We start from the raw sequence: 26,541 nt of genomic DNA, 5'->3' as shown, positions 1-26,541 counted from the left end.
CTCATTTCACCATAATACCATAACGTAAAAATCCACAGAATTCCAGTTATTGGTATTATTGCAAATGCAATAAGATCGAGTTTACTACCTGTTTATAATAGATTGCACAAACAGAAAAGCCAAATAAACCGTAATGTGCAAATTGTTTTTATTGTTTTACGGTAGTGACCTCCAGAAATGTGTTTTAGAAAAATATCACAAAGGCATTCAAAATTGATTCTTATAATGGAACATATGATAACGATGAAAGTGTAGTGCAATTTCCATTATAAAAATGACCTTTTAGAGAGATAAACAGCTTAGTTATATAGTGAAAATTTCAACTTCCAAGAACGAATTACCAAAAAAAAAAAAACTGTGTGTTATTATTGGGTTCACATTACGATATTTTCACAATATCTCCATTTATTCCTACGGGATGCAAAGTAAGTTTCCATGATTTCTTTAAGTTTGCACCAGCTGGAAAAAACTTACATAAAGTCAAATTTCCATAAGTCGAGTATTATGTAAGCCGGGGATTGGATGTAATAACAAAAAAAAAAAAAAAAACAATAAAATAAATAAATTTCCTTTTAGTATCCAGACTGCAGAGGCAGAAATCATATAGCTGCTTTAAAAAATTTTGTTTCCATGCCAAGTTTCCTTCTTGCTTGCTCCAATCAAGAGGTAAACTGAAATCAAACATATGACATTCACCCTTGCTCATCAATTCCAGCTATATGTAGAGGCTCTTGTCATTGTGATAATTTTATTGTCTGCAGATTATTCACTCTCATTATACCCCTGTTTCAACTAACACACCACACAGATTCAACACTAGCATGTGTAACTTTTGAATCTGGGAAAACTTCTGTCACACTCACGCTGCTTTTGATAAAAAGCATGACCCTACCACCCCTTGTATTTTCCCTTTCTTTCCTAAGCACATTAAACATACCATAGTGAAATTCTGTATCTCCTATTTCTTGGTGACACCACATTTCTGTTAATATGTCAATGTTAGCTGTCCTAATTTGGAGTTCAAATTTGTTCATTTTATTGGAATTACTGCAAATATAGTTAAGACCAAGGATTCTTGTAGTTTTTTTTATGCTGAAATTATTTAAGAATGTATCCATCTACCCATTCAACTGAAATGCTGCCACCCTTGTCACATCATGCCAATACTGGTTACTGCAGCAACAAGAACTTTTGAGATGTGTGCAACAATACTTTCACCCATATTATCATATAAATATGTATTTATATTACCCATGTTCCCCCATCTATCAGTTGGGGAGAGACAAGAGTAATATAGATATATACCGACACAGGCTTTCTTGTACTGTAAGTGATACAGTACAACAGAGCCTTAACAATCCACAGGAAAAGCTATACATTGACTTCGGCATTATTACATTAGCTACTGCAGCAACAAGAACTTTTGAGATGTATGCAAACAATACTTTCACCCATATTATCATATAAATATGTATCTATATTGCCCATGTTCCCCCATCTATCAGTTGGGGAGAGACAGGAGTAATATAGATACATACCGACACAGGCTTTCTTGTAACAATCCACAGGAAAAGCTATATATTAACTTCGGCATAAGGGATACCATTATGCAAGTCTATTACATTTGCTCACTGATTAGTCGTCAGTGGTGTTGATTTGTTTAACGTTTGAAATACAGTGACTCCACAATCATCGCAGGCCTTGTGGTCGTCACATGAGATGGGGAACCAAATAGCAGGTCTATTCTGATTTCTGTTTGTTTCACACCATTATGATATTGTGGTAGGTGCCTAGTTTGGTATACAGTGATATGCAATTTGGCCATGGGTGCCACTAGATTAGTAACTGAATGCCTATAATTTCTAAATTAATTTAGGAATGCATTCCTTTATTCTTAATTTGTTTTCCCATCTCCTTTGTTTACAACAGTTAAGTATTGCTTTTCTTTTTAATTGTATCTTACACTAAGTGGACAGAAATCATGGGATACCTACCTAGCAACAGACAGGCCACCTCTCGCCCAGATAAGGGCAGTCACATGGCATGGCATGGAGTCCACTAGTTCACGAAAGCGTTCCACAGGTATTTCCATTCATGCTTACTGCACCGCTGTCCATAATTCCGTCGCATTCCCGGGTGGAGGATCCAAAGCTTGAACAGACTTTTCCACAACGTCCCAAAGATGCTCCACAGGGTTCATGTCCAGTGAACAGGGAGGCCATTCCATGGTGGTAAAATCTGTGGAATGCTCTTTGAACCACATTCTAGTCACCACGGCTCTGTGGGGAGATGCACTGTCCTGCTGGAAGAGTCCATTGCCCTATGGATGCACAATGACCATGAAGGGATGCAGATGGTCTATAAGGATAGACATGAAACCTGGACCATTCAGAGATGTGTCTAGATGTACCAGAGGTCCCAACATGTGCCAGTTGAACATGCCCCAAATCATTATTGACCGTCCACCTGTCTGAACAGTTCCTTGTTGACACGATGGGTGTGGTTTTTGCCAGATACACACTGTCCCGTCCACTCGAAATAACTGGAAACAGGACTCGTTTGGACCAGGAGACCCGTCTTCAATCATCCAAGGTCCAGTGCCAATGTTCTTTCGCTCAGTTGAGGTATAGAGTCCTGTGTTATGGTGTTGGCAATGGGATTCTGGCGGGTCGGTGGCTTCTATAACCTATTGCAGCTAATGATCGCCTGATGATCTTGGTGGAGATGTTTTCTGGCACCTCCCATGTTGAAGTTGGCAGTGATTTTGTGCCACTGTCGCTTTCCAGTTGGCTGAAACAATGCGAGACAGATGTTGGCTGTGTTCATCCAACACTACCCACAGCATTGTTCATGACGAGATGTTATTCTGGAAATGCCATATTCCCGATACACTCTTGATACTGTCAACAGGGATAGCGCAATTTCTATACCACTTCCGCGACAGAGTGATCCATGCATCGGGCACCCACTATCAACCCTCTTTCAAAGTCAGTTAACTCACAATATTTATCCGTACTGACATTGAATTACCATCTAAGTAAATGCAGTGCACCTGCCAAGCAGTGGGTACGTTGTTAATGAGAGGGGTGACAGTGTCACATTGCCCAGGAACCAGGTATCCCACAAATCCTGTCCTTTCAGTGTACTTGGCTTGGCCTTTCTGCATATCTATTCTTAATTTAGTTTAACAGTGTTCTATTCAAGCAATGTTAGTTAGTAAATGTGTTGCAGCTGCTGAATTTGCTTTACTCTATTTTCTTTAATTTTCCTACTTCTTATATTCTTTAATACATTAATATAAACTTAATTTCCATATGTTATACAATAGTAGTGTGCTGTGATGTTAATACACTAAGTCTTATCTATATCCTGATTATTTTCTATTCAACTCTTTCCTCTTTCTTTGTGGCAGAGAAGAAAAATGTACGGGATGCATATAAATTATCAGATGACACAGAAACCTATGATAGATATAAGCTAGTCTGTAATCAAGTCACAAAGGAGGTTAGGCAAGTGAAGGCTGATTACGAGAAATCCTTGGCAGAGGATGCAAAGAAAAACAACAAAGACTTCTTTACTTATTCTTAAACTCTAGAAGGAAAGGGATGAATCAGATTGGTCCACTCGATGCTGATGGTTCGTCTGCTGATGATCCTGCTCAGATAGCTGACAAACTGAATGAGTATTTGGCATCTGCATTCACACATGAGGAATTCTGCAAGGAAGAGAAGGACAGAAGTTTATTAAACTGTAACAGGGAGCTAAATGATTTTGAAATAACAGACAGCATAGTGGAGGAGAAATTTTTGAAGTTAAACATAAAAAGGCACCTGAAGTGGATCGAATCTACCCAGTTATATTGAAGGAGGTAGCAAGGGACATCAGGAAACCCTTAGAAATAATTAAGAGAGAATCCTTAGATTCAGGGGAGAACCCCATGAACTGGAGATGTGGAAATGTATCCCTAATCAAAAAGGGGGGTTCAAAAGTTGATAGAAATAATTATAGACCTGTTAGTTTAACTTATGTTCCGGGGAAAATAATGGGGACACTGGTTAAAGAAATGATGCAGGATCACCTAGACAAGACTGCAGTAATAGTTCAGACACAGCATGGGTCTGTTAAGGGCAAGTCTTATCTGACCAATTTGATTGGATACTACGATGTGATCACAAAGGAACTGGATGCAAAAAATAATTTTGATATCATATACTTGGATTTTAGGAAATATTTTGATACTGTTGCACATGGAAGATTGCTTTACAAACTGGAGCAGTATGGCATTAAGGGCAAGTGGCTGCAATAGATAAAGGGATGGTTGAGTGGGAGATGGCAGAGAGTGGTAATAAATGGACACTGCCCTGCTCTACATGGACTAATGTTATTAGTAGAGTCCCCCATGGTTTGGTGCTGGGCAGATGATACAAAGGTTGGCAGTGTTGTTAATGACAGTAAAGACAGTACGCTACTGCAAGAGGTTGTATTAAAGCCTGGCATAGGTGAAAGCATGCATATTCATCAGCACTCTTATTATCTCTATTTATTAGCCACATCGTTGCAGACATTCTTAAAACAAGAATTTTAAGATTTTAAGTTTTAAGATTTTATATGCTCTAAGAAGTTTAATTTGCTCTCTAGAACAATTCACAGAAAGTGAGGTGCTGGGTATTATGGGAATTATTTCATCACCTAGTTTCATTATCTGCAGAAATGGATACCTAATGTTTTTTCAGTGGATAGCCAAAATCCATTGTCCTGGGGAATGGGTGGGGAATCTTTTTGAAAAAATGTGCCTGGACATTATGTGTCCAGGCACATTTTTTAGAGTGTTACTAGTTACTGCTATTAACACTTTAAAAAGAGTGTTACTAGTGTAGTAACACTAGTTGTAAAGGTATATTAAAGTACATAAATTTCCTAAAAACTAAAAAAACATATACTAGTTATTAATGAATAACTAGTCACCAGAAGAGTAAGATACTCTTTTGGTAACAAGGTTTTTCCAAAACTAGTCTAATCATGTGATTCAACTATTCATTATCATCATCATCTTTTTTTTTCTTTTTTTTTATTTCTTAAAATTTATTTTTTTTAAAGAAAATTTAAAACATGAAAGGTATTAGAACCTATAGTATTTAGTGCTATGCATGGGTTGAAGGTTGAGAAGATGAAAGAAAATACTTGTTGAAATTAGACTTAAATTTCTGTAGATTTTAATTTTAAGGGAATACATGTGAAGGGTGGTAAATACTATAGGTTCCAGAAAATGGAAGTTGAAGGAATAAATGAGGTAGAAGAAAAGTTGGTTCTGTGAGTTTGAAGTTGAACAGTAAAAGGATGCTGATTGATTGCCGCATGTGTTAGGACTGGGAAGAGAGAGGAGGAATTATAGAAGCCAATTCAGAAGAACAGTGCATATTGAAGTATCAATACAAAAGGTATGCAGCTGAAACAGAATGTCTCCAAGATAGAGAGTGGAGGGAATTTATAAGAGATGAGTCATTAATTAACTTAAAAAATGTCCTTTTCTGAATGGAATCTAGAAGCCTGAGAGAGGTTATGGGGACACTCCCAGATGTGGGAAAGATATTCCATAGTAGGGCAGATATGAGATTTGTGCAGAGTGAATAGCTGCTTAGAAGCAAAGTTACACCAAGGGCGAAAGAGAAAACCCAGCTCCTAGATGCAAAGGAAGCAATATTTGTGATGTGCTTGTCCAAGAGAGTGACTATACTAGACCTTTATTAGACTAGACAAACACAGTAGTAAATTTAAAATTGAGAAAGGAGTTTGACAAGGAGACACAATATCTCCAAAGTTTTTTACTGCTGCCCTTGAGGAAGCTTTCAGAAGATTAGACTGGCAGAAAGGCGTCAATGTGAATGGAGAGTACCTAAACCATTTATGATTTGCAGATGACATTGTGGTTATAAGCCACAATCCCAAAGAATTATAGGAAAATCTTAACCAGTTATGCACAGTTAGTAAGGATTTTGGATTAAAGGTGAATATGGCTAAAACAAAAGTAATGATTAACAAGTATGCCACAGAAAGAGATATAATGATTGAAGGAGCAGTAATTGAAAAGGTGGAGTCATACTTATCTGGGACAAGTCATTAGCTGTAAGAATGATAAATGGCTGAAAGTCAAGAGAAGAATAAATTTTGAATGGATAGCATTCAGGAAATATAGTCACATACTGAAGAGCAATAACCTAATTTGTCTGAAACATAAAATAATGAACCAATGTATACTCCCCACCATGACTTATGGAAGTGAAACTTGGGCACTCACCAAAAGAATGGAAGAGAAGCTGAAAACTACACAGCAAAGAATGGAATGAATTATATTGAGAATCAGATTGTTAGATAAAAAGAGAAACACATGGATTAGGCAGCAAACTCAAGTAAAGGACATTCTTATCAAAATTAAAGAACTAAAATGGTCTTGGGCAGGACACATAGCTCGAAGACATGATGACAGATTGACTAAGAAAATAACAGAATGGTACCCAAGAGGAGCTAGAAGAAAACCTGGAAAACAACGATGGAGATGGACAGATGAAATTCATGAGTTTGTGGGTAGTAAATGGATGGCCATTACACAAAACAGAAGGAACTGGAAAGTTGCTGGAGAGGCCTTCATCCTGCAGTGGATTGAAAATGGCTGATGATGACGATGATGTCCAAAAGAGATTAGCAGTCAGGGTAATCCCTAATAGAGATATGTGATCTTGTCTAGAAATCTGAGTATCATCAAAGATAAGCAGAAGACAGGACTGAGTTTTATAAGGATGAAATTAACTAAATTATCTTTGCTCCATTGGAGAATTACCCAGAGATCAGTATTTAAGGAATTGGTAGTGGACATTCGAGAAAAGTTGAAGCTGTTTGTGCAGAGAAAGGTTTTCTCAAACTTAATGGTGGAATGCAATATACTATCATCAGCAAAATTATGGATAGCATTTCCAGTCAATGGAAGATGGTGATTAATATACAAGAGGTAAAGAGTTGGAAAAAGAACTGAACCTTGGGGAACACTTACATTAGAGGAGAAGTTAAAAGACAAAGAGCCATCTACCATCATCTGCAATGAGCAGTCATAGAGGAAAACTGGATACTCTGGTAATGCCAAAGAACATGGGGTTGAGAATGGCCATAAGAGTAAGGCTCTGCTAGAGAAGAGACCATCAACAAATTGTGATCTCAGGTGCCTGGAGCGCCACTCACCTTAATGATGTACTTGGAAGAGTTCTTTGTGAGAAAAAAATCAAGAGTGTTGGTTAGGATTGTCTGGTAGGTATATGAACAATCTGTGAGAGGTTATTAGTAATTCCTTCAAACTCACAAAATTAATCTTTCTTCTTACTTAATTTGTCCCTTCTACTTCTGTTCTTCTTCTTCTTTGGAACAGCTTTTCTTCATTTTCTGAAAATTATAATCTACAACAATTCAAGTCTAAAGTCCTAAATTTAAAAAAAAATTTTTTTTTTTTTATCGTATGATGTGAGCAATACACGAAGGAACCAGTTTTTTCCTGCTTCCCTCGTGTATTATGGCAGTGAGATTCACTGGATAGTACGGAATCATTGTAATATCCAAGCCAGAGGCGGGATTCGAACCCGCGATCTTTGGGTTGTCAAGGCAGGCACTTTACCCACCTGGCTAGCCTGGTCAGCAGTCTCAAAATATCTTCTGTATTCTCAACAATCAATCCATACATAGTATTAAGCACTACAGGTTCTAATACCTTTTGTGTTTGGGCTATCATAAAAGAGATTCTGGTTTAAGCAAAGAAATGAAATCACACAGCAATCTGAAACTAATTCTCATTGTGAAAAGAGGTGAGGATCTTATTCATTTTATTAATTTCATTCATTCACATTACCGACAATCATACAAACTGAGTAAGGGTGGCTTTGGAAAATGAAAATAATATTATCAAACGGGAGCAAGGTTTCTTAGGATTAAATGTACATGTTATATAATAAAAAAAATTACTTAATTACCGCTGCGGTCCTGATCTTTGCAAATTTTTTCTTCGATATCCTTTTCTACAAAAAACTTGTTTTTGAACTACCAGATTTCTTATTTCTTCTAAAGACCAAGATAGCTTGCTCTAAAAAATTATAATATGGCATATTTGAATCTGTTTATCTGGTTTAATGAATAAATAAACATTATGCATTTTAACAACAAAGATTTTTCTAAATAGCTTTGAATAGCTTTCTGTTTTGATTAGATTTTTTTGATAACAAGGGAGTCATGTTGAAATGCTCTTTTCTTTTAAAGAAAGAGAATGTGTATATGCTTCCTATTTACTCTTAATGCATGCCCTAAGGTGAACAGGTAGTAAATAGTCTGTTGCAGATCTAGACTGCTACATTATTTAAACATTAGTATTAGTAATGGCCACATGGTGCAAGGAAGCCTATGGCTTATGCTGCACCAGCCAAAAAAATAAAATAAAATAATAATAATAAAAAAAATAATAATAAAATAAAATAACAAAAAATAAATGAAATAAAATAAGAATAAAAACAAATTAATAATAATAAGAAGAAAATTAAAAAAATAATAATAATAAAAATTAATAACAGAAAAGGAAATGGACAACCTATGCATTTCCCTCCTCTCTTTTCCAGCGACCTTTGAATTTCCCCAGACTGTCAGCCTTTATACCACCCATGCAGGTAACTTATTCCAGTAATTTATAACTTGCTGGCTAAAATAAAACTTCCTGCAATCCGGTCTAAACAACTCCCCCCCGTAACTTGAAATTATGGCCCCTAGTTCTAGAATTATTTATAACCGTGAAAATTTCTTCCTTGTTCATTTTGCTTATGCCTTCAGAGCCCTAAACACCTCAATCAAGTTTCCTCTAAGATGCCTAGTTTCTAAGCTCTGCAACCCACATATTCGAAACCTTTCTTCATATGGATGCCCTTTTGCTGATCTTGCCAGGCGAGTTACCCATCTTTGGACCCTTTCAAGAAGAACAGTGTTTTTCTTTAGATGCAGTCTCCATACTGGAGCAGTATTACAAGTGTGGTCTAACAATAGCCTTATATAATGGGATTATGATGTCCTTATCTCTACTAGCGATTGTTCGATAAATCATCGATAGGACACCATGGCCCTCCTTGCAACCAGTCTACAATGCTCGGGGAACTTCATATCTGACCGCTCTTTTCCTTTAATATAAACGAATAGGCGCATTATAACCAAAGTAGCTTATGCGCCATAAAACCCCCACAACAACAACAATATCTGACCATATTGTAATACCCAAGTCCCTTTCCTCCACTACCTGCTTTAGTTCAACTCTGCCAAGTGCATAAGTTACTTTGGGGTTACTGTTCCACAGGCGCAATACCTTACACTTTGCAGGATTAAAGCACAGCTGCATATTTCTGACCATCTCTGAAGTCTATCTGGGTCATTCTGAAGAAGCTCTGCTTGGCGGCACTCATTATCTATTCTACCAATCTTTACATCATCTGCAAATTTAGACATCACACCCTCCATCCCTTCATCGATGTCATTTATGAAAATCAAAAACAACAATGGTCCTAATAGTGAGAAAACCCACTTCTTACATCAACCCAATTTGAGAAATAACCATGTTTGGGAATAACCATTTGAGGAATAAACATGTTTTAAACAAAAAGTTTTCATATATATATTTAAATATACTTTTGTAATTTCCATTTAATTTTTAAGTAGATCATTTTAAAGGTAACAATCGGTGCTCTGTTGAATATATTTGATATATTTTTTAAATTTTTACTTTCATAATAGTTAATACAAGATTGAGCTGGAATGATGCTACAAGAGAGGGCTACATAATTCGGATGGGAATGGCTGCAGGCAATTCCCCACGAGTCATGAGAGCACTGCTTATGTAAGCTTTGACATGTATTCTGAAGTCACCCTTGTAGACAATCCTGTCCAACTGATGGTTCATTCCCATGAATCCAATATACAGAGTGTACTGATCTCAAATTAAAACTTAATTTATTAATGCATGAATCTGAGTCACCAAAGAAATCAGATACCTAGAAAGATAAAGCTGAGGACTCATAGGGGTTCATGTGTTTAGTAATTTGCAGGGTGACACTCAATTGTTCCAGCATTCACACAGAATGGTAAAGTACATACTCCTCTGGTTCAAAAGATTCGGGAAGGGATTCTATTTTAATAAAATCAGGTAACTTTTTTTTTTTTGTAATAAGGACGAAAGACATGAGCTGGAGACAGGAGCTAAAATTGATGATATTACCAATATGAACCGATGACCTGCTAAACAAGTATAATGGTATGCTGAAAACAATGGTGCAAGCAAGACCATTATGTATTTGTATCCACGATAGAAAGACTGTATGCTGAAAGCCTTACGATGGATATGCTGGACTATAAGCAGAACATTTACGAGGGGAAGGGGCTAAAAAAAATTAGTATTCACCCAGAAGTAGTTGTGCAGAAGGTTGAAACAAACACCATATATCACACTTTTTCAACATAGTCACCACACAAAATGACACATTTTTGCCACCTCACAATACACTTCTGCAGGCAAGGTTTTTAAAGTTCTCGAACCATGACTCGGCAGCAGAAATCACTTCATCATCATCAGCAAAGTATTTTCCACAAAGGATGGACTTCAGGGCAGGAAGAAATCTGAGGGTGCAAGGTTTGGGGGGCAGGAAATAAGCAGGATGTCGCAATATTTGAAACCCACATTTGTGGGCACCCCTCACTGCAGCATGTGAGGAATGCACATGGGCATTCTCACGGTGCAGGAACACCTTTTGACAGCTCTGATCTTTTTTCGTTCATAGCAGCATGAAGCATTATGAGATAATACTTTGCTGTCCCAGTACGGCCCCTTTGAAGGTAACTTACCAGTATTACACCATGATGATCGCAAAAACCTGACAGCATCGCCTTGTCAGCACATGGTTGCATGTTGCCTTTTTATGATTCTGCATGCTTCAACTGTTTAGTTTCAGGATCACAGTGAAGGATCCAAGTTTCATCCATGGTGAATAGCCATGAAAAGAACTCTTCTTGCTTTTCCTGGCACATTGGTAACATTTCATGTGCACATTATGTCCTTTCCTTCTTTAGGTAAGAGGTCAGAAGTCTGGGAACCCATCTATCAGCCACTTTACTCATATGCAACTGTTGATGGATGACATTCATCACAGACCCCTAATTTAGAATTCTGCAGCTAATCCTTAGATACTAGTACAGTGATCTTCCAGGATTAATGCCTCAATTTTTGCAACATTTCTGCTACAGCAGTTCCTGGATGTCCTGGGATTTCTTCATCACGAAATAAGGGTCTTCCACATTTGAACTGTTTATACCATTGTGCAACAACACTGTAACCTGGGCTGTCTTTTCCATAAACAGCAACCATTTCTTCGTGGATTGTTTTAGGTGTTTTTCTTTGCAGAAAGAGGAACTGCATCACTGATCTGTATTCCACTTGATCCATTGTAGCACTTCACTTCATTCAGCCCTGCAAAGAAAAAATGAATATTCAGATTGAAACCAAAATTTTTGGTAGCTAAAAATATTCAAGGTATCGAGCAAAAACAATTTTATCCTTCTATCAACAACTATTTATGGGTGAATACAAATTTTTTTTTTTTTTTTTTTTTTGAACCCCTCATAATTAACTCAAGACTTGAGGACTTCACAAATCTTTTATTAGCAAGAGAGAATCTTTATTGAAACCTAAGAAAAAGAGAACTGAACGTTGCAACTGACCTGTCACGGCACACAGGCCTAGGGTTAACAATGTCAAGACACAAAGAAAATAAACAAACAAAAAAGATTAGTCCAACTGATGTCTTTGCATGAAAAGCACTTGCTTTCTATATCTTTTATCACATGTGAATTTATGAAGATCAGAATGAGGTTTGTAGACCAGGGAGAGCATCTGAAAATGGAGGAAAGGATCTGTCAGGAAAAGTCTTGAATACCAGGCGGCCACTCTTGGAGTAGTCCGCAAGGCAGAGATGGGGATTCTCCAGCAGAAAGTATCCCATATAGATGGCTCAGAGATAAGTCCTACAACCATTTTCACTGTGATGACCAACTTCTGGAAATCAATAAGCTTGGAGAGATGGGGGAAAACCCCCACTACATTTGTTAATGCTGTTGTTCTAGCTTGTGGTGCCAGTTTGGATTTCCAATTGGTCCATTTCAGTAGCTAATATTCAGATGCAACGAGAGGCTTTTTAGTCTTTTGTGTGGCTGAAGCACAGACTTCCAATGCGTAAAGTAATGGTGGGTAGATAATCATTAGCATGGCCCACCCCAGCAAGTATAAGTAGTCTATTTCGTAGAGATATGGAACAAATTTGAACAGAGTAGGGGTATTTGCAGATGTCACTGTGGAGACCTTAAAGCAAGCTCTTACAAAGTGGGGGAGAGAGAGACTGAAGAGGAGTAATACTTTAGCTAGAACAGGAGATGAATATTTTTATGATCATATTAGTCAAAGTAACACTTTCACACATCACAAAAATTCTGGTAAAAAGCTCAAAAGCAAGTCTTCTAATATTGGAAAATGTGCCATGAATAATAATATTAAGGAAGCTAATGGTAGGGCAGCAAACTTAAATAACTTTTAAGCAATGTTTAAAGTTATAAACAATATAAGAATATTTGTTTGAACATGCCTAAAGCAATGTCAGGAGCTTTGTCAATAGAATGAGTGAGTTTGTAATCCTGGTTGGGATAATTCATGTCAACGAAAATTGGACTAAGAAGAACTGTGTAACCTATAAACAGTATGAGTTTGATTATGTAATAAAGGAAAGATAGCCAGGAAAGAAGGGATAAGGTAGGTTATGTTACTGGTCAAAAGTAGCCATTGTGTAACAAGGGCATTCCCAGATTCAGAACATATTGCAGCAATAAGTTTGCATAGTGTGATGTAGTAGTACACAAAGGAAGTAAGAGTTGGGGGGGAGCACATAACAAAATAAGAAAAAAGGAAATTAATTATGGGATTAAAATTTTTAAATCAGCTAGATGATTGCAGTTTACACTGGCATGTTAGGCAAGTATTAGGAGCAAAAACATCTAGACCTGATAGTCACCTGTGATCCAGACAGTGTTACAGGACTGACAGCATGAATCCTTAGTAGGGAGTGATCAACGAGTGATAAACTGCCTGATTGTGATTCAAGGGTTTTAATTTCAGGAAAGAGGACTACAACAATCTAAAATACTATATAGCTTGTATAAACTGGGCAGGCAGCATGGATAGAGAAAACTGGCAAACTATGAAATAATTTTATTAAACTTTCCACAACAGAAGTCATAAATGCTTAAGACACAGAACAAGCATGAACTTCACAGAACTTCACTTCCTTGGATTTTGTGTTTCTTAATTAATAACATGACCCCTCCCCCCTTCCATTCCTGTCTATCCTTCCTGTACACATTATACTCCCCAAATTCCAGTTCTGCATTCCTTATATCTGCGTGACACTGTGTCTCTGATATCCCAACAATATCTGCCTTTGATGTTTTGAGAAATACCTCAAATTCATCAAATTTATTTACCAAACTCCTAGCATTGGTGTATATGCAAGTATACATGCACCTATTCTTAGCTACCCTTACACAAACCATGTGTTTACTTGTACCGCAATGACTCCCAGCAGTCTCTGAAATACCCTGCATCTTGTTTTCCAGGCTGCTGCTCATTCCAATAGAAGCAGTGCAAGAATCACTTTCACCTCTGCCAGTGGCTACTGTTAATCTATTAGTCCTTGTTTGTGACCTGCTCATGCCAAGATTGTTGCCAGTGGGAGAGTAATGTAGAGTGCATTGGCTGCCTGTAGTCTGTATAAAGGACTAACAGGCTGCTGTTGTTGTGGGGCTGCAGTGTCAGCCAATTCATTACCCTTGATCCCAATGTGGCTTGGGATCCAGCACAAAAAGATGTCAAAGGAATGCTCAAAAAGAGAATGTAACATCTACTGGATCTGGGTCAGGAATGGGTGAGAATTGTGCCCAAGCCTCAATAAAGCCTGTAGTATACTTAATGAGTCAGCATACACCATGCACCTTTGATAGTTGAGTTTCAATATGATCCAAAGCTAACTCTATAGCATACAACTCAGCTGTACATATGCTGTATTCCCGGGGAATCTTCCCAGATATAGTACTATCCGGAAAGACAGCAGCAGCAATTCCGAAAAATACTCTGACTTTGAGCCATCAGCGAAGACAGGCAAGAAATCGGAGCATTTGGCTCAGTGAGCAGTAAGGGTTGTTGGTAGGAAAGATGGCATAGCGGACTTACTCCAATTTTTAATGGAGAAATCAGATGGAAGGGGAGCATGCCAGAGTTGAAGTCGTTGCCTTGGTGACTCAGCAACATTGTCTACTGTGATGTTAAGCTCTCTGAGCAGCTCTTGGAACTGGATACCAAAGGGATGGTTGGCAATGGGGCAGGTGTTGCGGAGAGTTTCCAACAGCAGCTCAAAAATGGATGTCCACGTAGGGTTGTCTGGCAGGGATTTCTGTTTAAAAGTATATTTTAGAGACAACTGCTTTCATCACAAAGACAGAGGCGGTTCATCTGCTTCTACATATAAACTCGGGACAGGAGATATTTTATAAGCTCCAGTAGCAACACGGATAACTTGATGATGAACAGAATCCAGCCATCGTAATATGCTGTTTCTTGCTGATGCATACACTTGAAACCTGCAATGTAGCTATAGCAGAGGCATTTGATGCAAGAAAGCAAGCTTATGCAGCATCAGCCAAAAAAAAAAAAAAAAAAAACCCACTTCCACTTCACCCCTCTGTTTGTTCAAGATACCTGTCCAGCTGAGCCTTAAACTTATTTAGGCTATCAACTTCCACAACAAGGGATGGAAGTCTGTTCCACCAACCAACCACCCACTGGCTAAAGGCAAATTTCCGCACATCTATCCTACATCTGTCTTTCCTCAATTTGAATTTATGCCCTCTCAGGTGATTATTCTGAGCGAGAGGAAGAATCCCATCAGCATTGAGCATGCTCAAACCATTCAAGGCTTTATACACCTCTATCAGATCACCTCGCTGGTGCCTAGTCTCCAGACACTGTAATTTGCAAAATTTAAGCCTTTCTTCGTAAGAGCACCCCTTTGTTCCATTCACTAATTTTGTTGCCCTTCTCTGTACTCGTTCCAGCAGCTCTACATCCTTCTTGAAATGAGGACTCGAGATCTGTATACAGTACCTTAGGTGTAGCCTGACCATTGCCTTATACAAGGGAATAATCACCTCCTTATCCCTGCTAGAAAAATTCCTATATATCATTGACAACACACCATGAGCTACTCTTGCAGCCCGCCTGCACTGCTCGGTGAACTTCATATCTGCCTGCACAACCACAACCAGGTCCCTTTCATTCTCTACCACTGTCAGTGTAGTACCAGCCTTTCTAAGATCTAAGTATATAATATCAAAGTTATTCCCTGCATCCAGTTCCTTTGTGACTGCATCATAGTATCCAATCAAATTGGTCAGGCAAGACTTCCCCTTAACAAAACCATGCTGTGTCCGAACTATAACTGAAGTCTTGTCAAAATGATCCTGCAGTGCTTCTTTAACCAGTGCCTCCATTAATTTTCCTGGAACAGAAGTTAAACTCACAGGTCTATAATCACTTGTGTCAGCCTTTGATCCTCCTTTGTGAATTGGGGTTACATTTGCACATCTCCAGTCTGTGGGTACCTCCCCTGAGTCCAAGGAAGCTCTCATAATAATGGCTAAGGGTTTGCTTACTTCCTCTGCTGCCTCCTTTAATATAACTGGATAGATCCCATCCACCCCGGGTGCCTTTCTTGTGTTTATCTTCAACAATTTCTCCTCCACTTTACTTTCAGTTATTACAAGATTCTCTAGCTTACTGCTAGAGTTGAATACACCTCTGGCTATCCCCTCGCGAAATAACTCCTCATGTGTGAATGTCGATGCAAAATATTCATTTAGTTTGTTAGCTACCTGAGCAGTATCATCAACAGTTGACCCATCGATATCAAGTGGACCAATCTGATTCTTCCCATTCCTTCTAGAGTTTACATAAGTAAAAAACTCTTTGCTGTTTTTCTTTGTATCCCTTGCCAAAGATTTCTCGTAATCTGCCTTCGCCTGCCTAACCTCCTTGGTAACTTGGTTACAGATCAACTTGTATCTATCATAGGCTTCTGTGTCATGTGTTAATTTGTATGTATCCCATGCATATTTCTTCTCTGCCATGTGCCTCATTAGTTCATCTGACATCCATTTAGGCCTAAACCCTGAACAATATTTCTTAGTTGGTATGTAAAGCCTAGTAGCTTCCAAGATAAGTTCTTTGAATGCTTCCCATTTTGCATTTGCTGTTGGTAACATCATCAGTTGGTCCCACTGTATAGAATTTAAATACTGTCTCAGTCCATCGTAGTCGCCTTTACGAAAGCAATAACCCTTCCCTTTACCCCTAATGGTAATTACCTCTTTGAGTAAATCCCACTTCAGCACAGTGTGATCACTGCCACCTAGTGGTTCATTTATCTGCAGATTCTTAATGCATGAAGAATCACTGCTGATAATCAAATCAAGAGTATTCCTCCCTCTAGTTGCCTCCTGAACATGCTGATGTAGAAAACAATCATCCAATAAATCCACAAAAGCCTTGCTAGTGTGTGAGTGACCAGTCCCCAAATTCCAGTCAATATCTGGGAAATTAAAATCTCCCATTATAAGACTCTCTGATTCACTGGCCCACTCTATTTCCCTGTGCAGTTTCTTATTATACTCATCAGAGTTATTAGGCCTATAGCACACTCCTACTCTCAAATTTGATCTCCCAATGCTTATGTCACACCAAACTGACTGGACACTGCACTGTCCAGCGATGTACACTGGCTTCACTTCCTTGGATTTTATGTATTTCTTAACTAATAGCATAACCCCTCCTCCCTTCCTATCCAGTCTATCCTTTCTGTAGACGTTGTACTCCCCAAATTCCAGTTCTGCATTCCTTATATCTGTGTGACACCATGTCTCTGATATCCCAACAATATCTGCCTTTTATGTTTTGAACAATACCTCAAATTCATCAAATTTATTTACTAAACTCCTAGCATTGGTGTACACGCAACTATACATGCACCTATTTCTATTCTTAGCTACCCTAACACAACCCATGTGTTTACTTGTACTGCAATGACTCCCAGCAGTCTCTGAAATATCCTGCATTTTGTTTTTCAGGCTTCTGCTCAATCCAATAGAAGCAGTGCAAGAATCTCTTTCACCTCTGCCAGTGGCTACTGTTAATCTATACGGCTTTGTCTCCCCCCAAGCTAGCAGTTTTCTGACCCACCTAACACTGCCTCGATAGCATCAGCAAATATTCTTGCACCCTTTCTATTTAAGTGTATCCCATCCCTGTGGAAGCAATCTCTCCTGTTAACAAGTACAGACCAGGCTGAAAAAAAACTCTACCCCTTGAGCCTTGCACAATCTTTCCAGGGCCGAATTGATCGACAAGGCTCTCATCATATACTCCCTCCTATCGTGTCTGGGCAGAATTGCAGCCACTTTCAAATTCAACCCTATTTCACGGCTTTTTTTCAACAGTGACCTGTACTTGCTAAGCACTTCTGCCGGTCTCCTACTCTTGATATCATTAGTGCCAACGTGTACAACTATATCACCTTTTGTGCCCTTAAACGATGATATCTGCTCTACAATGTCATCAACCTTTGCCCCTGGCAGACATACCCTGGTCCTGTTCCACCTATCCTTTTTACAAAGCATGTTCCCCGCTTCCCTGACAATAGAGTCACCAACGACTACTAGTTCCTTTGGGACCAGCGCATTCTGCCTTTGGGGTTGCCGCTGTGTTGCTGCGCAACACAGCGGCAAATTATGATGCCTTAAAGTGCTACAGGGCCCCTCAATTTAGTTCCTTCAAATGTAATTTAGAATGGACAAGTGCACAATATAGGCAGAGTAAGGTGCAGGAGTCTGGTTAGGACAAGTAACGGCGATATAATAGGGCTTAGAGAAACGTGGTGCCACCTGGAGATAATGGATGATGAGTTCTAGTACGGTATGTATAATGTATTAAGAAAGGATAGGGTAGATAGAAGGGGGTGGTGGAGTCATGCTTCTTATCAAAAGTAACCTGAGTGTGATGAAAGCTTTCCCGGATTCAGATGTTTCGCATGCTAGTATAGAATCTGTATGGTGTGAAATAGTTGGAAGCAAAGGTATGAGGGTGGGAGTAATCTACAGGCCAGATGATTGTGATCTGCAAATGGAATGGGCAAGTAAGTGTGAATGTCTTATTATGAGTGATTTCAATTTGCCTCTGATTGGAGCAAATGGGAAGGAAACTCCACATGAAGGACAAAATTTTTAAATCAACTATGATTGTTATTTGTAACATGTCAGGGAAAAGAATACTCTAGACCTCATCATCACACAAGAACCAGAGAAAATAATACGGCTGACAGTACAGGAACCAGTAGCAGGAAGTGATCACGAGTTTTACGGTGGACAATGAAGAGAGCGGTAGCAGTAGTTAAAGGCAAAGGAATTGGTTATAATTTCAGGAGAGGAAATTATGATGCCTTAAAGTGCTACAGGGCCTCTATTAATTGGGTAGATATCTCATACAGAGTGAATACAATTGAATTATGGTATACGTTTAAAACATTAATCACAGAAGCCTTGAATGCTTATATACCATTAAAAAAATGCTCTACGAGGAGGATTCCAAGTTGGATGAATAATGAAGTTGCCGAATTACTTGAGCAGAAAAAGACGGAATGGAAAAGTTACAGAGCAATAAAAAGTACTGAACCCTATAACAGCTACAAATTGATCTGTAATAATGCCACTGAAAAGTTAGGCCGGCAAAGCCAGATTATGAGAAATCGCTGGCAAAGAGGCGGGGAATAAGGAATTCTTCACATATGCAAAGAAGAGAAGGACAAACAAGATTGGACCCTTATGTAATGGACGTGGGATGGTATTAGATACCCCAGCTGAAGTCGCAAATGCACTCAACTTTAGAATGATATTTACAGAAGAAAAACCCTTCACATCAATGAGAAATTCTGGGAGTGAAGTTAAAAAAAATTTAGTTAATGATGTTGAAATTTCAACGTCATTAATTAAATTTTGAGCCTACAGGTAAGTAAGGCTCCTGCAGTTGATAACATTTACCCTATAATCTTAAGGGAGGCAGAAAGTGAGTGCATTGAACCACTGAGGCTAATTATGAGAGCATCACTGGACTCAGGAGTGATTCTTTCGGATTGGAAAAGTGCCACGTATCTTCAATACATAAGGGCGGTTCTAAGAGTGAAGTGGGAAATTACCGGCCGGTTAGTCTAACTTCAGTAGTGGGGAAAATAATGGAGACTATGATCAAGGATGGAATTCAGGATCACTTAGATAAAAATGGAATTCTGAAGGATACTCAGCATGGTTTTATAAATGGAAAATCATGTTTAACTAATCTGGTTAGCTATTTTGACAAGGTCATTCAAGAGCTGGACTTAGGGAATAATTTCAACTTTGTTTATTTGGATTTCAGCAAAGCATTTGACTCAGTCCCACATGAGCGATTATGTTATAAGCTGGAACAGGTTGGAATCACAGGGAAAATCCTTAGATGGATAGCAAGTGGCTTCAGGGCAGAAAACAGAGGGTTGTGATAAATGGTTATTCTTCAGATTGAGTTGATGTAAGAAGTGGAGTTCCCCAGGATCAGTATTAGGACCATTGTTCACCTCAAGTGCCTTCTGGTTGGGCAGAGGGCATGATGTTTAAATTTTCAGATGATGTAAAAATTGGTGGAGTAGTTAATGATTGCTGCCAAGCAAAGCTTCTTCAGAATGAGCTAGATAGACTTCAGAGATGGTCAGAAAAATTGCAGCTGTGCTTTAATCCAGCAAAGTGTAAGGTATTGCACCTGGGGAACAGAAACCCCAAAATAAATTATACGCTTGGCGGAGTTGAAGTAAAGCCAGTAGTGGAGGAAAGGGACTTGGGTATTACGATACAGTCAGATATGAAGTTCTCCGAGCATTGTAGACTAGTTGCAAGGAGGGCCCATGGTGTCCTTTCAATGATTTATCGAACAATCGCTAGTAGAGATAAGGAAGTCATAATCCCATTATATAAGGCTATTGTTAGATCACACTTGGAATACTGTGTTCAAATATGGAGACCGCACATAAAGAAAGACATTTTACTTCTTGAAAGGGTCCAAAGACGGGTAACTCGCCAGGTGAAATCGGCAAAAGGGCGTTCATATGAGGAAAGACTTCGAATATGTGGGTTGCAGAGCTTGGAAACTAGGAAACTTGCACCTTAGAGGAGACCTGATTGAGGTGTTGTTTAAGGCTCTGAGAGGCATAAGCAAAATGAACAAGGAAGAAATTTTCACAGTTATAAATGATTCTAGAACTAGGGGCCATAATTTCAAGTTACGGGGGGAGTTGTTTAGACCAGATTGCAGGAATTTTTATTTTAGCCAGTGAGTTATAAATTACTGGAATAAGTTACCTGCATGGGTGGTATAAAGGCTGACAGTCTGGGGAAATTCAAAGGTCAGCTGGATAATTATTATTTAAGGGATGAAGGAAATGCATAGGTTATCCATTTCCTTTTCTCTTATTAATTTTTATTATTATTATTTTTAAAATTTTCTTATTTATTCTTATTAATATTATTTTGTTTTATTTTATTTTATTATTATTATTTTTGGCTGGTGCAGCATAAGCCATAGGCTTCCTTGCACCATGTGGCCATTATTAATACTATAAATCAACAGGGATTACCTTTATTTTAGATATAGGAAGCTTCTTTTCCAACTCTCCTAGTCCACCTCAAGAATTATTAGCGAGTTGGACTAGGAGAGTTGGAAAAGAAGCTTCCTATATCTAAAATAAAGGTAATCCCTGTTGATTTATAATATAATAGAATATAGGAATTATCGAGCATTTAATAGCTCTCAATTATCAAAATTATTAATACTAAACTATTACACTATCACAGCTCAAGTGAGTACATCAGGTGAGTCACTTAAATACTCAGTTGTACACAATAAAAAGCATCTATTATATGTATTTTTTTTTTTCTTTTTCATATTGTTTCACACTCATTATGATAGATCTGATATAAACATTAACAGCCCTTTGTAAACAGTTACAAGAACAACAAAAAAATATGAGTTCTCCAAGATATGGGACCCATATATTTTTTGAAAAACTTTCAGGATCAATGCAGTTCTGGCAGGTTTGGTATTAAAATCGATTTTAAATCAGCTTTTAAATCAGCCTTAAATCAACCTTTTTTTCAACATGACTTTCTTTACATGAAAATAAAAGAACCTCTATTTGTAGGCAGTGTAGACCAGCATGAATCAAATTTAGAAGCGGAGTATTGTTTCAACGCAGTTACTGAAATAGTTGGAGAGAAAAATCAACACAGTGCAAGTGTTTTCTCTCAAACTATTTCAATACCTGTGTTGAAATAGTACCACACTTCTACATTTGATTGATGCAGCTGTAATCAACCTACTGCATCAATAGGGTTATTTCTCATCCGAACAGAACTTAGCTTCATTCACTGTTTGCAGAAGGTCACTAATTGAGTCTACTTACTGTTATTTAATGTTTGACCAAATCATTCTGAAATTGGTTATAACAGTGCCTTTGAGATTTTAATGAATAACAGATTTGCCTACTGGGTGATGTTTTTCAATTAAAAACAATATTAGTTACTTTAGGTCAACACGTGGATAACATAGCCATTTCTAAAAAACCATATGCTCTAGCTCTGTCATTGCCACAGGCATGTGCAACATTGTCCCCTGGCATTCAAGATAAAAAAAAAAATAAAATAAAAATAAATAAATTTAAAAAAAAATAAAATAAACATAGTGAGTGTTTTCTCTCAAGCTATTTCAACACCTGCATTGAAATAGTACCCTACTTATATATTTGATAAGGAATGAACTGGTAGGGAACAATTCACTCTGGAGTGAACTGTTGCCCGGACAAAGTGGGTTGATCCTGGGAACCCATATTTTTGCTGGGTATGGATGATTCATTGACCTGAATAAAAAGATTTTGAATTTTTTAGCAGAGAAACCTAGAAAATTCAAAATCTTTTTATACTGATATCTTCATATATGATGGAAATCTCATTTAAAAAGGGTGTATGGTTAACTTCACTGAAGTTTTATGTTTCCTAAGAAATAAATCTGTTTTTTGTTCCATTATATTTGCAGGCAATAACTCTCTTAAAGGATTTTTTTTTTTTTGCTCAACTGCAAAAACTCTGATTTCCTTCAATTAATTATTATTTATTTATTTTTTTTTTAAGTGTGGATAAATATTTTCTTGTGTCAAATTTTTAATTATAAATTGTTAGGCACCTCTTCAATTTTGAAATTTAATTCTTTTCTTCCTGACAGAATCACTTTAGCTATTGCCTGCAATGGTTAAGTCAAGTTGAGATTTTCATTTTAGTAAGATATGTGCATGCACTGGTAGATACAAATATATTAATAACAGATATAAAATTATTTTTAGGTTGATTATAGTAGGTGTTATTATTATCTCTTAACTACCACTGTCATTATCATTGTGTTTATTAGTTAATTTGCTTATTCAATCCTAAGGATTGGAAAGAGGGGAAAAAATACACATACTTTGTAATGCTTTCATTAATTATTATTATTATTTTTTTTTATTTCTCTCTATTTTTTTCTCAGTTTAATTTCAATTTTGACTAACTTCACTTTTAACAATTTCATTATTATTATTGATGTGAAGATGTTCAGAGTTTGTCTTTTATTGTTTGTCAATCCTTAGCATTGGTAGTTAATTTAGTGATTTTCTTCAAAGGAAATATTGAATGTTTTCCAGAACAGCTGTTCACTTTGAGTTTTGCATCACAGGTCCATCCAAATACTCATGTTTCACGTTATTACTTCTGCTCCTCTCCCCCTCCTTCTAAGAGAAGGATTTTTGTACATCTTTGAAAACACTGTTTATACTGGATTCTGCTTTCTATTAGCATTAGTAGATGCATATGATGCAAAAAAGCATCAAAATATTGCTTGTTTTTTGAGTGGGGTTGTGCTGTTGCTCAGACTGGGTTGACAATATAAAGGCAGGTTGCATCTTCCAGTCAATCTCTGAGGATAGAAATATGTAATACAGTAAAACCTCATAAATCCTGAATCCTTACTAGCCAGCACATTCCAGATTTTTGAAGGTTATGCACATAGCCTAAGTAGTCAGGGGTAATTCATTAATTTTATTAAATAATACAGGAGCTATGAGCCCTATAATATCCACAGAATGATAGTCACCAGCACTAATTCAAAATGTTACTACATACTACCAGATTTTCCAGTGGGAAACATACTGCCTAAGAAATAAAGGTAATGGGTTCAAATGCCACCTCCAGTATGGGTGTTGCAAATGTCCCAATATTATTTAAGCAATAAAATTGTTTTAAACATGAAATACATACTACTGTACTATTAAATACTATAGAATATCACACAAAATAAATGAATTTATATGTTGCAAATACATATTAAGAATGATATAAAGTAGGGTTTCCCAAAGTGTGGTCTGTGGCCCGGTACCGGTTCGCAAACAACTTATTTGAAATATACCTACATAAAATTATAAGAAAATTTCCTGAAGAAATGAAATACCAACTTAATTAAATATCAAATACCCAGTTATATTAAAAATACTCGTTAAATAAATATTTATTTGCTCAAAAACAGACTCAAAAATATGTCAATTTTATGTAAACTTTTGATAATGAACAATAAATGAATTACCTATCTTTTATTTATATTTACTGATGTTAATGAATACCTAATTGCATTATTACTGGTATGTTAAATGTCCTATGGTAGTGTCATTATTTCCTGAACTTACAAGTATAATTATTGAAAATACATTAATTTATAGCTATAGGTGAGCCGCGAAAAAAAATCCGTGAACACTGGTCCATGCTTGAAAAAGTTTAGGAAACCCTGATATATAGTTCTAGAAAATATGTAAAACAGAAAGAAATTGGTGTTTGGAAAAAATTATCAGTGGGTTATAAAGCATAAATCTGGCACCCACAGTGCTTTGCTTTCCCTTCCCACCAAGTACAGTTAGTCTGTTTTCCTCTCTGCCTTTCTACAGCTGATTACACTCAAAGAAATATTCAAAAAAGTGACGGATTTTTTAAGTTCTACCATATTTCTAAAGCTGATAATTATACTGTTGCTTTTTAACAATACAGTGTGATTTGTGCTCCTTACTATTAATGCTTCATTATAATGGATTTTAAGTTTACTTACTCAAAAGAATAATTATTGTTTTAATATTTTAAATTAAAACAGTATTATTACACTCTAGTATTAATTAAAATTGGGTATGCAGATTCTGTGACAAACCTGAATGTCAGCTAATATCTGGCTGGGTTCTGATGATGACAACTTGGATGACAAGCTCTATTTAAAGAAAAATAAACAACATTAATTATTTACTAAACGATTTTCCTTTATAAAATTCATTTTATAAATGTAAACAGTCAACATTAATTTATTTCATTATTCAAAATAGCCTAAGGTATGTCAACCTGTTTCACTGGATTCCTAAATGCATCAAACCAGTATCAGTAAAAGGGAATACAAAAATAAAAAAAATAATAAAAAAAACACAAACATTCTTTATACAATTCATCACTTCTAAATATATATAGATGTTATATCAATATATATATATAAAAAAAAAAAAAAAAAACCAAACGTTTAACCTAGTTTTTCATTACCCCCCCAATGAAATCTGGTAATCAGAGTTAGCCATACATCATCACAAGGGAGCCAGAGGCTTTTCTTGCATGAGAAAAAACAATGCTTTGTTTCTCTCTTCTCCATAGGTCTCAACTATCCACTAAGGCAACTTGTTCCAATATTTAATAACTTAGTGCTGAAAGAAACGTTCCTTTGGTCTAGTCTATAATTCTTCCTTCTGGGTCTGAATTTATACTCCCCAGTTCTAGAATCATTAAATACTGTGAAAATTGAAAGAAAATTTTACCAAATTTTTTCATGCCCAAGAAAATTTTTACTTGGGAAAAGTCTTTCACATATTAAATTCTTTACAGACCTTCAATCAGCTTTCCCCTATGGTACCATTAAGGTGAAAGCTTCTCCTTAATAAGACACAAAACTGCAAATTTTGTCTTATTTACTTTATTTTTGCAATAAATTCAGTGCCTCTGTCCGTGAAGTCAAATGAGAAAACTAAGAAGCCAAGAGGTGTACCCAACTTTTAGAAACAAAACTGAAAATTACTGCTCATTCTGAAGCTGGAAAATAAGCAGCTCATGCCGCATGTGAATGCAGAATACTGCCTACAAAAGAATGAACAAGTGTAACTGATAAACAAAAATAGATATTGCAAAATTAGAAGTACCTGACTGAATTAAAATTTTGAGAATTAGGAAAAATATTTTGCTGAAAATGGAGAAGTTATTACTGATTCGGATTAGTGAACAGCAGAGCAATCTATAGGAGATAAAGTGAATTCATTTTAACAAAGCAAAGGCTAAAAATATTTTTGACAATCTCAATAATCAGAAATATTACAATTTCACGAGTACAATCATCCTGTACTTGTGAAAAATTCCACTGAACAAAACTTCAGTGGAATTTTTTTATAAGTACAGGCTGGTTCAATAAATTTAAATTAAGAATTGGTACTGCATGTGAAATATTTTGTTCAGGTCTAGAGACCACATCTAATGAAAGACATTTAAGCTTCTTGAAAGGACCAACAGTGGATGTCTTGTCTAGTGAGAATAGCAAAGGGAGATCCACATAGGGAGAGACTATTAGGATGTAGGTTGCAGAGCATGGAAACTAGGCATCTCAGGCAAGGATCTGACAGATGTATACATTGTTGTTATTTGGTTTTTAGGAGCATTAGCAACTAAGGCCATATAGGGATATGCGGTGGTCATTCCCTGACCTTTCCGCATACTCTGTATTTGATGGTCACGGGCTCGAACCCCGGTCTAATCAAGAAGCTTGTGCTACGCACTGCTGCTCCTGCCCACCTGGCTATGGAGGGGCCACAAGTTGCAGCTCCACTGAACGAGAAGTTTGTTAGCCATATTTAGCCGCTTTATTGACCAATTGTTATATTAAATTATTTTCTATAAGTAGCTTATAGACCTAGTCAGGATCCTTAGGTTATTCTGAATTGAGACAGCAAGATTTGGAAGTTAATTAATACTTAAGTGTCCGTAGATTTACCATTCGTAACTTGCCGCCATTGTTAACGATACGTTATATCCCGAACTAGATAGCGTAAGCTTAGTATAGTTTAGTATATAATTAATCAGTAAAATCTATTAATCTTGTTAGACTTCATTGTCAATTAAATTGTACTTTTTAACTAAATATATATAACAACTTAGATTACA

At 36.9% G+C, this 26,541-nt stretch overlaps 1 protein-coding gene across 2 annotated transcripts in view; it reads right to left on the bottom strand.

Annotated features, from left to right (window-relative positions):
• Window positions 1-26,541, bottom strand: part of LOC150084753 (uncharacterized) — a 328,924-nt gene that overhangs the window by 9,186 nt on the left and 293,197 nt on the right. The window contains exons 16-17 of one of the 2 annotated variants that reach the window (XM_090375493.1): window positions 24,506-24,562; window positions 8,010-8,119 (exon numbers count right to left, since the gene is read on the bottom strand). In XM_090375493.1, the coding sequence (XP_090231619.1) occupies window positions 8,010-8,119; window positions 24,506-24,562 (167 nt within the window). Of the gene's footprint in view, window positions 1-8,009; window positions 8,120-24,505; window positions 24,563-26,541 lie in introns of those variants that run through there. The other variant, XM_090375494.1, reaches the window with a different exon arrangement.

This window comes from Mastigoproctus giganteus, chromosome 6 (assembly GCF_048544385.1).
Source record: "Mastigoproctus giganteus isolate SK-2022 chromosome 6, ASM4854438v1, whole genome shotgun sequence".
Taxonomy (NCBI): Eukaryota; Metazoa; Arthropoda; class Arachnida; order Uropygi; family Thelyphonidae; genus Mastigoproctus; species Mastigoproctus giganteus.
This window is presented reverse-complemented; position numbering and strand designations above follow the sequence as displayed.